Genomic DNA, 15,333 nt, shown 5'->3' with positions numbered 1-15,333 from the left:
GACTTATTTGTAAGACTTATAACGTTATGGAGAAGGAAAGCATATTCATCGATAGAGGAAATTGAAATTCAGGGCGGGAAAGTGTAAATGAGGGTAGATATAAAGTAGTTAAGGCCTATAATTCTCTTTAGTAGTTTTTTTTCCTTTGACAATATACAGTGATGATTATTTTGTCTCCATGTAAATATTTCAGCTTGAGAAATGAAATTCTGACTGCGTTTTATATTGTAATCGTAACTATTGTAATCGAAAATACGAAATCCATATGATAGTATCCAGATATTAAAATTGTATGAATAATATTTAGATATTTAGGTACCTAGTAGAATTTAAAAATTCTTAATATATATTTACTTGATACACCTACTACAGTTGGCGATAATTTTACTAATATTTTTGATCACTTTAAGTATTATAAGTCTTTGTAAAGAATACGAATTCAGCAAACCGTCGATGTAGGTATTAGCATTAGTTGTAGATTTAAACTTTGCATGAGCACTAAGGTTGAAGCAGGAACAATTATTTATTAAAATACAATCTGGGTGTTAAACACCGTTTAATTTTCATTATTCCCACGTCTTAACCGTACATGTTCAAAGTGATTTTAGTAATTTTTTCCTCATAAAGGTAGGTAATTGTAATAAATAGAATCTTGTCGTGAATTAAAACTTGTAAATTTTAAACCCTAAACGTGTATCGTGGCATTAAATAATTATATGGAAATTATGTGCAATGAAATATTCAATAATTACATTGCACTTATAGGTAGAACAATATTATGTAGTAAATATGTTAAGGTGTAGGGTTACTCACAGTAACTGTAAGTATCAGTATTTAGTAAAACAATATTACTTATATACTCAATATATTAAATTTATGTAGAGGTACTGGAAATTTTTATTCATAGAAATTATCTTAAAATAAGTTTAACGTACATAACCTGTTTTAGAATTAGAGAAATATTATGAACTTTTCATCAGTAATAATTATCTACCTATCTTATTTAGAATTATATTTCAACTTAAATTACAATGAAAAAATAAATAGTTTTAAGAAAAAATGAATGCTGTGTAGATAATAGAAACAGTAGATAATAATATTATATATTGGTGTTTTAAAAGTTCATGTACCCACATGATTATACCTTATTTAAAGATAAATATATTTAATCGATCACATAATAACGTTATCGAAACATATAATCAATTTTTCTCTAAATGTTGTGCTTATTATAAGGTGCTCCATTTAAATCAATGTGTCTTTCGTTGTTTTAAGTTTTCTTTATATAGGTAAATAATTATTTATGTATGTATGTTTTTAAAATAAATACTTAATGTTTTTTTTGTGTATACTATTCGTCACTCCGTCTTGGGCAATGCGGATTGATGAATGGTAAAAAAGTTATTTCCACTTACGATTGCTTTTTTTTATTTTATTTTTTTATAGAATAAGATATGTCAATGGTTCTTCCATGAAATTAGTGAATGAGTATGCCTTCACACACACACTGCATTTAAATATTTCTGTGTGTATGTAGGATTTGATCTTTCTCTTTACTAAAATATTTAACCATTTTCAAATAAATAAAGTAATCATGTTTTCTTCTAATTCGGTAGTGTAATAAGACTATATACTGTACCCAAGGCTACCTAGGTACTTATTTAAGCGCAAATGTAACTTTTTTGATGTTAGATTAGATGTGATGTCAATATAATATCCGATGATGTTTTAACAATCAGTCGTCATACCAGCCATGATGACTTCTGATTTTAGAATAAATTTGTTTATACTTACTATGAATTGGGCTTTCATTTAATACCTACCTTATTTTATTACAATGTACTTTTCCCTACTGCATTCTAAAAATAAAGTAAGTAATATCTAAACTATTGGTGTCAGACCGAGAGAGAATTTACTTGGTAAAATTTACCTAATTGTTGGGAGTTTTTGGAGTGCTTTTGTACATTCTTCCATTCTGATAGGTCGATTTAGGATCATTGATAAGTTACGATATGCCTTGTCAACTTCCGTGAAAAAGGTGTTCTAGATGAAGAAAAATAGTTAAGTAGGTGTATGCCAGCTAGCTATAATTTCGGGATTATTGTAAAACCAAAAGCTTAACATGGTCTTCCAGTCTTTTCGAGACTGTTGTAACCCTGCAAAGGATATAATCGTGATTATATATATGTGGATTATGAATATTCAGGTAGAGGATAACTACCCCCAACTTAATTTCTACAATGGCCATTGTACAATCGGTCGAACAACCGTATACAAGGGAGCGGGCCTAAATCTCGCCTAAATACAATCTGAAATAAAGCGAATTGGCATAATGTTCTTCACCGCTAAATCGACCGATGCGTAAACCCATATCTAACGTTCACGTGACTACCTTTAAAAAATGTTGTCTTTGGTTATGTTATGTCAGTTTGACATTCTGTCTGATCCTGACGTCTGAGACTGACAGTTGAGCCGAGGCGGTTTTAGGTTGTTTGTTCGCCGTTTGATATTGCCGAAAATTGTGTTTTAATAAAATCGATAATGGAAGCAAAAAATGAAGACAATGTTGCTGCGGACAAAACAATCTTTGACGCTATTGCACAAAATGATTTGCCAGAATTTAAGAATTTTTTAGCACAACACAAAGGGAATGTCGATTTCTTCGACGAAAATGGTATGACTGCCCTCCAGCACGCCGCCTATAAAGGCAACAAGGATATGGTCCAACTGCTACTTGATAGGGTAAGTTATATTGCTATTAAACAATGAACAAAATCATAAACGTTTCTGTTATTAAGCCACTTATTTTTTTTAACTACTTACAAGTAAATGTTTTTGAAAATAATTATTTTGGTAAGTACCTTCGTTAGCAAATCTAACCTAAATAAAATTAAATAATATTACATTATCAAGACTTCAATCACTTCTAGTAGTTTTGTGTGAGCCTAAATATAATCTGTTTCTTCTAAATTTTCAGGGTGCTGATGTCAATTCTGGAAAACATGAATACAATTACACTGCCTTACACTTTGGAGCCCTGTCTGGTAGCTCAGAAGTTTGTAAACTCCTATTGGAAGCTGGAGCCAAGCCTACCACTACTAATTCTGTGGGACGTACTGCCTCTCAAATGGCTGCTTTTGTTGGTAATCACCATACTGTTGCAACAATCAACAACTTTATTCCTCGCAGTGAAATTGCTTATTACTCTGTGCCTCAAGGACAACAAGCTGAACCCTATTTACTGCCCATCTTAGTTGATCCTCTCCACAAGTTTGTGTTGGGTGTAAACATTCACCCGGTGCGGTTGGCACTCAATCTGCAGCACACTCCGGCCCTTCTAGACAATGCTGACAAAGTGAGCCAAGTGTTAGAGATGATGTGTAAAAGAGAGATGACCCGCGGCAGCGATACCAATGAAGTGATGGCATTCAAATATCACTACCTCTCTTACATCCTTAAAGAAATACACAATATCAGAGACAAACAAAAACCTAATGCAGAAAAAGAGGAAAAGAAGCATGATATAGTGGAAATATTTTCTAAAAAATTATTGAAACCTGGCAAGGATGGTGTGTCTTTAGATTTAATGGACTCATTCCTGAAAGATTGTGTACGGGAGTTCCCTTATAGAGAATGCACCACATTCCACCAGATGGTGTCATCATTGACGAGCAAAGATCCTCCCCCGGCTTTATCGGTTATCAACTGCACTATTAATGGGCAGAGAGGGTTTGTTGACGCCATTCCGTATTGTAGTACGTGCGGGGAAGAAAAACCTGCAAAGAAATGTTCCAAATGCAAGTCCGTGCAGTATTGTGACCGCGAGTGCCAGAGACTGCACTGGTTTGTCCATAAGAAGGCCTGCAATAGGGAGTCAAGTGTTCCAGCACCAACAGCCAATGCTAAAGTGAACATTGACGCAAATGAGCTGAGTGCGGAACTCCAAAACCTTGTTAGTTCATAGGACCATAGGAATGTAATCAAATATTTATGTATTGAATGTGTAGTTAAGTAATTTGTCTTTGTTATTTTATTATGAATTAATATAAATGTATGTATCATTGTACACATTTTCTTTTAAATTTATATACTTTATTTATACTGTATTTCAGTCTTGTGAGATTCCTAACTCTGTCTACCCTCTCAGGGATAAAGACATGATTATTTAAATGTATTTATTAGCATGCAAGATTATAATTTGGCCTTTCCCAATATACTTAAATGTCTGATCAAATTTCCATTTATCATTATTCTACTGGCGCCCTCGTATCCAGGATGCGTCAATGACGAAATGGGCAAGTCACATGAAGCGAGTCCTGTCTTGACTTCTGCAATGGAATCTAAATTGAACATGATTCAATTTTGAATACCATGACTGAAAGATTTCTTCAGTCCATATCACTTCTCAAGTACATTTGCATACTATCCCAACTGAATTATTTATCTGTTTGCTATTTTCTAAAGGTTGCCTGGTAGAGAATGCTTTTAGCATTAAGTATTCATTCATAGGTGGCGCAAATTCGTCTCTTTTGTAGGTGACGTTTAATTCGATGCTTTTTGTACGTATGCTGTAAATTTCGTCGCTTTCTCGTTAGATGGCGATAAATTTAAAGTAGTTGTTTTTAGTAGAGGCAAAAAGTAAAAAAATCTCAAATAGGTACCCATCCCCAAAATACTTTAAATATCTGATCCAATTTTCATTTATCATCATTTTCCTAGCGTCCTCGCATCCGGGTTTTTTCGCACTGTGACGCCGTGCCGCTTCGGTCTCCCCGGCGCCCGTCGCCCGGGAACCCTATAAAAGCGTGCGCACGCGCCGCTTTTGTGAGAATTTTATCTGTTCAAAAGGTACGCAAAGTGTTTTTAACTAAGTGTTACAAAATTTATTGCAGTAATTATTATAAACTTGTTCCCTTGTTTTATGATCTAACTCTAGCTCTAACTATCGAACTACAGCTGTTTTAATTTAATTTATTGCACCTTTTGAACGGCTGCCTAATTTTTCGGCCGTTTGGTTTTAATAATGCCGTAGGCAATAAAATTTTCCTTATTGAACAAAGCCGAACTTGAATATGAAATTAAAATATGCAATGGCACGTATTATTTCGCAAACTACAACTATGACTATAAGCTAACATCTGAAATAAGGCTTCGTACTCAAGGGGAAAAGGAGAACATAACCTTGTATGACGCAAAAATGCAAGTATTATTTTCTGTTCTAGCACCTACTATGAACGAATCCTCCAAACTAGAAATTTTGATAAATATAATATTCGTCCCTGCTATACTAACTAATACTCTTCCAGCCGAGGTTACGGATATTTCTTCGTTGGTGAAAAAATAAATAGCCTATTCATTACAACCAAACAAACAAAGTTTTCCTCTTTATAATATTAGTGTAAGTAGATAAAAATGAAATATACCCTCAAAATTTTTTATGAATATTATAAGACAAATCCTTCACCTATTAACAAAGTTGAGTTGGAACAAGAAGTTTGTGCGGTTACGGATGATTCTTATAATAATAATAATTCTCAACAATACTGTCCGAGATATCGAACATATTCGCATTCTTTAGGTAGGTAGATACTTCTTTTGAACCTTGTTATCTGTTTTAAATGTGGTTCGAAGGATGTTATATCAATCAGTTGTAGTAAACAACCTTTAAAAATCTAGTAAAGGCCGATCAAGAAAATTTTATAAGAAGTAAAACTAAAACAACTAAAACTAAATTTGATTTAATCGAATACACTATATCCTCGATTGGCTGCACATACATTTCCAAAAATATTATTGGTTTATTGGACTCTGGGATTTGCTTGACAACTTTGGGAAATAACTCATTGTCTTTTCTTAAAAAGTTAAAAATCGATGCTGATAAAAATTTTAAAATTCAAGAAACTGGATGTAAAACCATCATCTATCCAATACGGGTTAGGTTTACCTGCAAAGGTTGTTGAGGTCAGATGGATCTCGCTTCGTGTAAAAACCTTACTTACACAATCCAAGGTCCATAGTGAGGATGCAACCGGGACTAAACGCCAGGAAGAAGACTTAGAGATTAGATCCATTAACAAGTTACCCACGACTGTGCCAAGATCTGGATTAGTGGGCAGAATATTACCACTATGCCACTGAAGCTGACCAATGTTTGTAGGTAAGTAAGAGTAAAAAAAAAGCAAATCTTCATGATAACATTTACTTTACATTCTGTGGCTATATATTTTTTACATTATTTACAATATTTTAAATCTTGTATAAAAATAACATTGAAAAATTTATACAAAAAATCAACTTAAATATCTAAGTAGACATACCTATATAATTAAACTGTACAGAATTCATGATGTAATTCATTATGACATCTGTTAATTCTTTATTATTACTCTTTTTATGGCATGTAATAAATAACTTATAAATGTATTTACTATCTATTATTTACTGTTATCTAAAGTACTACCTAAACAATTGGAAATTTGAGTTATATACCTACTTTGGGTAATATTGCAGATCCCAAAGGGAAAGATTCATTTCACATCAAAAGAATATTACTTATACATACATACACACCGTCACGTCTATATCCCTTGCGGGGTAGACAGAGCCAACAGTCTTGAAAAGACTGAATGGCCACGTTCAGCTATTTGGCTTAACGATAGAATTGAGATTCAACTAGTGACAGGTTGCTAGCCCATCGCCTAAAAAGAATCCCAAGTTTGTAAGCCTATCCCTTAGTCGCCTTTTACGACATCCATGGGAAAGAGATGGAGTGGTCCTATTCTTTTTTGTATTGGTGCCGGGAACCACACGGCACCAATATTACTTATTACTTATTTTGATATCTATTATTATCCGATTTGGAAAGTATGTCCCAGGAGGTTCCCCACTTTCAACAATTCATAACTTACTAACTTTGAAGCTAACTCAATTTGTTCCGTATCTACGTATTTATTTATAACCATCACAAAATTACGCCCAAACTTACATCACTTTATTGATAAAAATGTATGGTAATTGTTGAAGATTTTTTTTAGATATAGTTACATTATGTTAGTATCCACAAAATAACATGTAGGTACTTAAAACACTATGATTCGACTGTTAAGGCACTGCTATCACATTCATTAACTAAATTAAATATGTAAATCTTTAATCTACGAGGTAGGTCCTTGGTTCAGTATATAACCAACAAAAATCTTATGTTTAAAATATATTACATTTTTACACAAGTCTTTTTTTATCTTTCAATCGTTATTTACAAAGTTATTGCATAATACACACCCAACCATACGAGTATAAGTGAAAGTTTTCTTCACAAACAAATTTAAGTTATATTTAAGTTGTGTGATTTTACGACTTAAATTGAAGAAGTTATTATAAAAAAAGTGAGACATAGGACATTCATACAAAATTATACCCGATTCTAGAGTATCAAAGTTTACCATCTACGAGTTCGTTCTCACAACTAAGAAATTCATCTTTTATGTGACAAATTTTATAGGCAGAAAAATTATTACATAATATCTAAGTAAACCAAACCATGACATGATTGGCATGGCATGACACTCGTTCTTACTATGTCTATAAATAAATCAGCCTTCACCTAAGAGGGCACTGATTGTAAAGTTCTTTACCCTCCGGCAAGGAACAGGAGCTGTGGTGGGAGCTGTGGAAGGGGAGGAAGGCCTAGGCGGAGGGGGTATTGAAGTACCCCATGCGAAGCCTACTGTGGGAGGCCAAAGCCCCAAAGGCATGTGTAGCTGCAGTAAGTTATGATTATACAGCAGTTCTGGGGGGTACACTGGAGCTGGAGGGGGCGTGTGGTTTTCAGGTGGAGCGACTATCGGTTGTATGGGTGAAGGTGGTTCTATTAACGGAGGTGACCTCGGCGACGATGATCTGAAGCTGCCTTCTTCCGAGCAAGACGAGGCAGTGTCGGAGGCAACGCGCTTGGGCTCGGGGGTCTCTGTTGCTTGGCCGCCGTCAGCGTTGATGTCCACACTCTTTCTTTTGCACTTGGACTGGCCACAAGCGCGGAACCCCTTCGCGAATGGGTTGTTGTCTATCTTCAGCTTCGTGATGCGGTCATTCTGGTGGCAAATAAAATTTATCGTTAGTTTCTTCAAAGATAGGGATGGAAAATTGCACAGGCTAATAAAACTCCTGACTCATATTTTTTTCAGTTTTGGGCGCTTTAGCTTCCTTCAAATCAGATATTTCGTTATCTCGCTCCGAGAATGCAATTTAAACATCCGTTTCCGCATACGGCCCCCGTGTTGCTAATAGCTTGTAAGGGATAATTGTCGCACATGTGCCGTGGCGTGGCTTGGCGACAGGCCAATTAGCATGACGGGCATGCGTGTCGCCGTCGCCGTGTCGTCGCCTGCGCAAGCGGCGCCCGGCTTAGCCGCTTGGTTGATACCACCACATACCGTGGCAAGAAACACTATCTTGCGTAAGTCACACCGCCTTCAAGAAGACTGTGCCATATTTTTTATATTCGAACAATAAATTAAATTTGTAACACATTTTTGAGAGCAGACGTTCAATCTAGCAAAAATCCTGACCGCAAACAGTCCCGTCGCGGTACCCGAAGTCACTTGTAGATGATTGTTTACATGACGTGATAAGGCGGCGCCGGCGGCTGCCGTTTGCTCAACGGGCCACCAGATAACCACCAGCCGGCCAAGATAGCGAGGAGTGCTAAAAGCATGTTATTAGACCGTTGGAGTGCAGTTTTTAAGTCGGTCGGTTAACACACGGGGTGCTTGAGAAGCGTCGGGCGCCGCCCCCGGTCCGCCTTGTCGCCCGTGACGTCACGCCAGAAACTCGCCGCCGCTTTTACTTTTTGCGTGACTATTTCACATATTGGCGACTGTCGCCAGTTTTTTTTTAGTAATGTATAATTAGGTTCTAAGCAAATATGCTTATTAATCTGAAGCTAAACATCGGGTAGAGATTTACAAACAGTGACGACGGGATAACAGATGACGCGGTCGTTATAATTGAATATTTGGTTCGTCCTTTGTGCGTACGCATTGTTGGCTAATAATTGAAGTAGCGTGCCACCTAGTTACGCTTTCAAATAACGAGTCGGCGTCGTCGAAAGAGATTTTCTAATTCGCTGGTAATTCGTAACAATAAGTTTGTCGGCGAGCGGTCGGGCTAATGCGCAATGATACGCCGCTGGTCATTGTCCGGTGGAGTCCCGTTATTGGACAACTCCAGGATAATCCCTCAAAGCTGCCGATGGCTGTGACGGTAAATGGGGAGATCGCGCCTCGCTGCAGTCGCCGAGGAGGCAAAGGCACCGCGGCCTAATTACTGAGGGTTGGATTATGCAAAGAAATGTACACGCTAGGCTGCCCGACAATGATCGTTTTCGTGTTCGAAAACAAACAGCAGGGAGCCTACATGAGACGTGGAAATTTCAACCGTAATCGTCTGCCTATACCTAATTGTATCATATTTGACACTATCAATTACAAATAACTTATTTCCCCAGTCGATGACAAACGCCTTAACTTTTTTCAAAAAAATAGCAGCTATTTTATTTTTGCATTTCAATTCATCATCAAACCAAAAAGCTGAGCGTGGTCAATCAGTCCTTTCAAGACAGTTGGTGCTGTCAAGCCCGTAAGGGATATAGAAGTGACTATGTACTAGTAGCTATTTTTTATATGTATATAAAAAATTCGCTTCGCTCACACATCGTTGTTTAAAGCAAATCTTACGAACGACGAACAGTATTTTTCCTGAATGTTTCCTGGGTGGAAAGAATAAGGTACCTACTTGTGTCCTTTTCAGTAAGTACTCCTAATGATATTAGGTGTGCTATAGATAGCTTTTGCCCGCGAATTCGTACACACAATGACTCGTTTTTCTGCTTTCTAATGGTGATTTTTTTTATATCGGTTCAGTATCTTCGAACAAACAAACTCACAAACGCTTATCTTTTTTATAATATTAGTATAGACAATTGCAATGAGATAACACGTTTATAAGATAATTATAAAACCAGTCCAGGGGATGTTATTCATACTTGTTATCATGACGACGAACGAACAATGAGTTTCTTTAGTAAAGCGACCCAAATAAATCATTATTTTTTTTTGGGTTAAAATAAATTTTTAAAGATAGTAAGTAAGTAAATTATTAAAGGCAAGCTACTGCCTTTATTTTCCTAACAGGCCTACAACAAAATAACTATTTGTGTGGTTATTTGTGGTTATGTTGAGTTTTGCTATAATATTTTTTGTGTTAGCCGGTTGTAAAACATTTGGCGCCTGGTGGATGACAAAAATCACATTCGTAAGCACGTAACGTTCCAGGAAATTTTGTGCTATTTCTAAGAATATAGAGTGCGATCGTATCTATATGAGTCATTCACGGACTTGCCTTAGAATTGGTAATACAAGACAAAAGAGTTTGTTATCCCACCGCGTTATGTTTTAGATAAACTTAAAAACATGTAATTTTTTAAGCGATTTAAGTACTAAGATTCGCCAATTTTGTGGGATCTCCAGCTATTTTTATATGACATCGTATGCGTGTAAAAATTATTGCAATGTTCGCTTTGCGGCCTAGGAGATGAAAGCTCTGTTATGGACGTAAGGGAGATGCGATCTTTTCTTCCTCCTCCTGGCCGAGGTGGGATTTGAACGTGTGCCTTTTATGCGCATCACGCAATTTAACCAGACATCTTACCGAATCGACAACCAACGCTTAAAGTAGCGCAAGGGAGATGCGATATATGTATGAAATAACTTACAACACACATACACACACATAATCACTTCTATATCCCTTGCGGGGTAGACAGTGCCAACAGTCTTGAAAAGACTGATAGGCCACGTTCAGCTGTTCGGCTTTATGATGGAATTGAGATTTAAATAGTGACAGGTTGCTAGCCCATCGCCTAAAAGAAGAATCCCAAGTTTTACGACATCCATGGGAACGAGATGGAGTGGTCCTATTCTTTTTTTTTATTGGTCCCGTAACCAAACGGCACTGTAATAACTCGTAGTGACAAATAATTGTTTATTACCTGATACGCGGTTACCGCTATGAACTCAGTCTCCGGGAAGGAGAAGGCGGCGTGGGGAGCTCCCCACGCCAGCGCAGACGCATCGCGCGCGCGCACCACCAACACACGTGGTCGGTACTTATGCATCGAAGTTAGGACCATCTGAAACAATTATAAAAATGTTGTGGTGATATTGTTGCAAAAATAATACCTACCTAAATATGTAGTTCATCATTCTTTTGTTTCGTGTGTTAGGATTTTTCTACGTGCACATCTTGTTTGCCACACGAAAACATAGAGGAGGGTTAATTTATTAGTTTTAATTGCATGTTTGTTATCTCTGGCGAATCCTTTTATTAACAGAGCCAACAATATCGAAATCATTTTACTACGTACTAAATTCATGACTTGGTCTAATATGTAATATTGTGAGAAGTGTGTTTATTTTGTGCCTCGCTGTGTGGTTTCAGAACTTCTCCAAACAAATAGATATTAAGACATAAAAGACATTTTGCTTTCTAATATGGTTTCGATGTAATTAATAATGATACTGGCGTCAATATACGGTAACGTTTAGTTACGCTGCACTATAATTGATATCGGGAACATCCTGCTATCTAGCAAGAACGTTCAGGCACGTCAACGTCTGTAGACCTCACAACCCAGGAAAAACAAGATATATATGAGTTGCTAACAACATCTTATCACTTCGACGTAGGTATGAACGTTCCTTTACAGAAATTAGTTTTAAAAAAATTTACGTTCGACTTCCTTCTGTTGTTAATTGCTTTTGCATTTTATTATTTTGTATTCACCTTCGTTTGGGAGAACACGGGAGGTCGCGGCTTTCTTTGTACCAGCGCAGGCGCAGATAAAACCGTATTGCCAATAATCCTTTATCTGAGGTACTCGATGCGCAAAACGAGCTACCTGTGAAGTTATAAACCCTTACTTTGGCCGAATCTGTTTTTAAAGCTTCAAAAAGAGTAAATAAGTTTCAAAAAGATTTTTTTTTTATTGTACGTTTTACGTGCTTAACTTTTATTGTTGACACGGTTTAGTGTCAACAATAAAAGTTTTTAGAAAGCTCGCGTTTACGATTGAGCTAAAGCGGTGAAGTGCATAGATCGTCGTTAAAATGGATACTAATACATAGTCACGTCTATATCCCTTGCGGGAAAGACAGAGCCAATAGTCCCGAAAAAAACCGAATGGCCACGTTCAGCTGCTCGGCTTAATGATGAAATTAAGGTCCAAATATTGATAGGTTGCTAGCCCATCGCCTAAAAAAAGGATCGCAATTTTATAAGCCTATCCCTTAGTCACCTTTTACGACATCCATGGGAAAGAGATGGAGTGCGATAGAGTCCTATTCTTTTTTGTATTGGTGCCGGGAACCACACGGCACACTTATTGGATACTTATAAATAATAGTAATAAGCCATTTAATCGGAATCGCTTGTACGATGGATGATAGGTTGTTTTTACAGTATGTCTCGTAATTCGGAGTTCCTTGTGGCATAGGCCTCCTCCAGACATTCCCACTGTCTCTTACAACTCATCTGTCCGCTGTGAGCTTTAAGTCCTCTTCCCACCTACTTTGTTGGCGTCCTCTGCTGCGTTTTACTTCTCTGGGGTACCACTCTGTGACTGTTTGGCTCCGTTTCTATTGGGTGCCCGCATCATATGGCCAGTCCATGCCTATTTAATAATAACTTTGAAGGTGGCCGAAAACAATTAGGGTAAATGGGATAAAGGGTCTACCTTACTCCATTCTCAACGTTAATTTTTTTTCCTAAAGTTTTAGGTATAGTTGTATTCTTGCTTCACTATTTAAATAGCTATTCTTGATGATATTGATGTAGGTAGCAGTGATTTATTTTTTAATACTTAATTTATTTTTAAAGTAAACGATTTATTAAAGATATTATTTGTATCAGCAACAACTTATTTCTTATTGTAACCATTTGACGAATCTTGTATTTGATAACTATTCACGTAAACTATTCTCATGTAACCTTTATAAAATTAACGAAACGAACGAAGCCTGCAAGAAGAGAGTTATGTATGTAGGTTGAATCGAAAAAAGTAGACATGAATCGTGCCAAATGGAAATATTAAGCCTCTGCCTATCCCTCCGAGAAAGAGGCGTGATTTGTGTATCAAACATTTTGCAAACAGGAACACTTTTTAACCACACATCAGGAATATTTAACCCTTAAAAATAAGCATGTGCTTGCTAATATTTATTTTTCAAGCAGGTAGTCGTTCTTCGTACGTACACGTGGCAATTGGCAGATAAGGCATGTCTAGACAAGGGAAAGGTTTTTGCTTGCCGCCTGGCGTCTAACTTGCACACTTCAAACAAATGCATTTACCACTTCATAATGGCGCGCCAACACTGTCACTCTTTTAAAGTTATTTTTGTAACTATAGTATTGTAGCTGTAATAAATTAGGGAGATGAGTTAGGTAGAAGAAATATTGATGCCATCAAAAACATCCTGTAATAAATACCCAAGTCTCGCAGCTCAGTCTTTCTACCGTAAAAAGTTGTGAGATCCATGTAATACCAAGTCGGTTAATCTATTTAGTCTCTACTTAAAGGACCTTCTGCCTTAAGTTATTACATAAGTTATTATCATGCCAGTATTAAAAATATTTTACGTTTTTTGTAACTGTAGTATTGTAGCTGTAATAAATTATGCAGATGAGGTAGGTAGAAGAAATATTTATTTAAACACTTATTGTTGCACTTGTTGTTACTGCACTTACATAATTTATTGGTTACTGTGGTAACGGCAACTAATAAATTAAGTTGTGTTTGTAATAATATTTATTCTAGTACCTTTTTTTTTTTTTTTTTTTTTTTTTTTTTCTCCGGAGGGGAAATCCTTTTAACGGACTGCCTCCCGGGTCTTCACCCGGGAGAGTGTGGGACTCCTGGCATCTAATGTGTCAGCCTACCCACTAAAACCCCTCCGGTGCGCCCTTTTCGCCATTTTGAGGACATCATGGGATCGCATGGCATTTCACCACAATGCTTACCGTTTAGGCGACCAGTAAGTTGCTGGCCGCCCTTTTTACTTCAGGGTCAAAATTTGCCCCTAATGAGGCAGTAAGCGCGCGCGATATCGCGCACGCCTTCTGCCCCCCCGTCCCCGACGATGTAGGGGCGCGTTAGGATCTTGTTCACGCGCCCTCTCAGCGGCCTCCTTCTGCGAGATGACGTGCTCGCAGAAACAGACAACTGCCATCCATTTGATCTCGCTACACAGCATCGCTTTATTCTAGTACCTACTATTGCAAGCCACTTTCGATCCAAATATAATAATGTATTACATGTTTTTCCCGTGGCTCGCGTGTTTGCTTGACTATAAAATCCACCCATTTTATTTCACTAGTGTTTGCTTAAAACAGTAAAAAACTTATAAATACCAAAATAACACTCAATGGTTTATAGTTATACGGCTAAACATGAGAATTTCCTAGATCATATTATTATTTCATGATAAGCTATCGGCAAAGAGAGGCAGTTTAAATCAACACAATAAATATTATCCAACTTGAAAACTAGATTGAGAAAAGGTTAAAAGGTTAATTTTACAAAAAAGCCGATCATCTAGATATAAAAATCAACTTGTGAGCTCCAGTTTAGGAGACGCGAACGAGTTGACAGATAGACACACACCGGCTCAGTAGCTCGTTCATCAAACTGAGGAGTGTTCGATCAAATACAGATCGAAGTGGAGATTACACCAGACACATTTCTTTTGACATTTTTGCGTCCGTCATAAATTTTATAAAATGCGTTTGATCAATTTCGAATTAAATTTTCGACTCTGTAGATCTATAGAATTTTATTTGCTTCCCACTTTCCGGGTTTAAAGTCCCGGTTGCATCCTCATTACTCTACTCTCATTAGTTTGCCGGTTAACTGAAAGGTATCCCTTCCTGGGATAAGTTCGCCATTGCAAGTGATTTATTTCTTTTATAACTATGTTAGTAGGTAGATAGATACTATTTCTTGTAGCGTTATAAATTTCGGTGCAATATAGATATTACAAATAAACTCTAAAGACTGCTTTAACCGTGGATCCTGGATTGGGTGAGTCAGATTTTTACATGAAGCGACTCACATATGACCTACGCAACCTTTGTAGGTGATCCTAACCCGTATTGGATCGATCATGGTAAAACATCCAGTAACCTGAATGTGTAGGTTTCCTCACGATAATTTCCCTCACCGTAAGAGCATCGGTTCTTCTGTCTACCCGAAAGGAATGAAGGCGTGATATGTGAATCAGT

At 36.9% G+C, this 15,333-nt stretch overlaps 2 protein-coding genes across 2 annotated transcripts in view; one reads left to right on the top strand and one right to left on the bottom strand.

Moving 5' to 3' along the window:
• The first annotated feature begins 2,441 nt into the window (after positions 1-2,441).
• On the top strand, positions 2,442-4,068 carry LOC106138312 (ankyrin repeat and MYND domain-containing protein 2). The gene is made up of 2 exons (XM_013339442.2): positions 2,442-2,742; positions 2,978-4,068. The coding sequence occupies exons 1-2, from the start codon at positions 2,542-2,544 to the stop codon at positions 3,962-3,964; spliced, it is 1,188 nt and encodes a 395-aa protein (XP_013194896.2). The 5' UTR covers positions 2,442-2,541; the 3' UTR covers positions 3,965-4,068.
• Positions 4,069-7,592: 3,524 nt separating this feature from the next.
• The window catches only part of LOC106138413 (T-box transcription factor mls-1), a 37,416-nt gene continuing 29,675 nt past the window's right edge, over positions 7,593-15,333 (bottom strand). Inside the window, exons 4-5 of the mRNA XM_013339555.2 lie at positions 11,048-11,188; positions 7,593-8,090 (exon numbers count right to left, since the gene is read on the bottom strand). Of these exons, the coding sequence (XP_013195009.2) occupies positions 7,593-8,090; positions 11,048-11,188 (639 nt within the window). The remainder of the gene's footprint in view (positions 8,091-11,047; positions 11,189-15,333) is intronic.

The sequence above is a fragment of the Amyelois transitella genome, chromosome 5, assembly GCF_032362555.1.
Source record: "Amyelois transitella isolate CPQ chromosome 5, ilAmyTran1.1, whole genome shotgun sequence".
Lineage (NCBI taxonomy): Eukaryota > Metazoa > Arthropoda > Insecta > Lepidoptera > Pyralidae > Amyelois > Amyelois transitella.
Note: the sequence above shows the minus strand (reverse complement) of the source record. Positions and strands in the feature narration are given on the sequence as shown.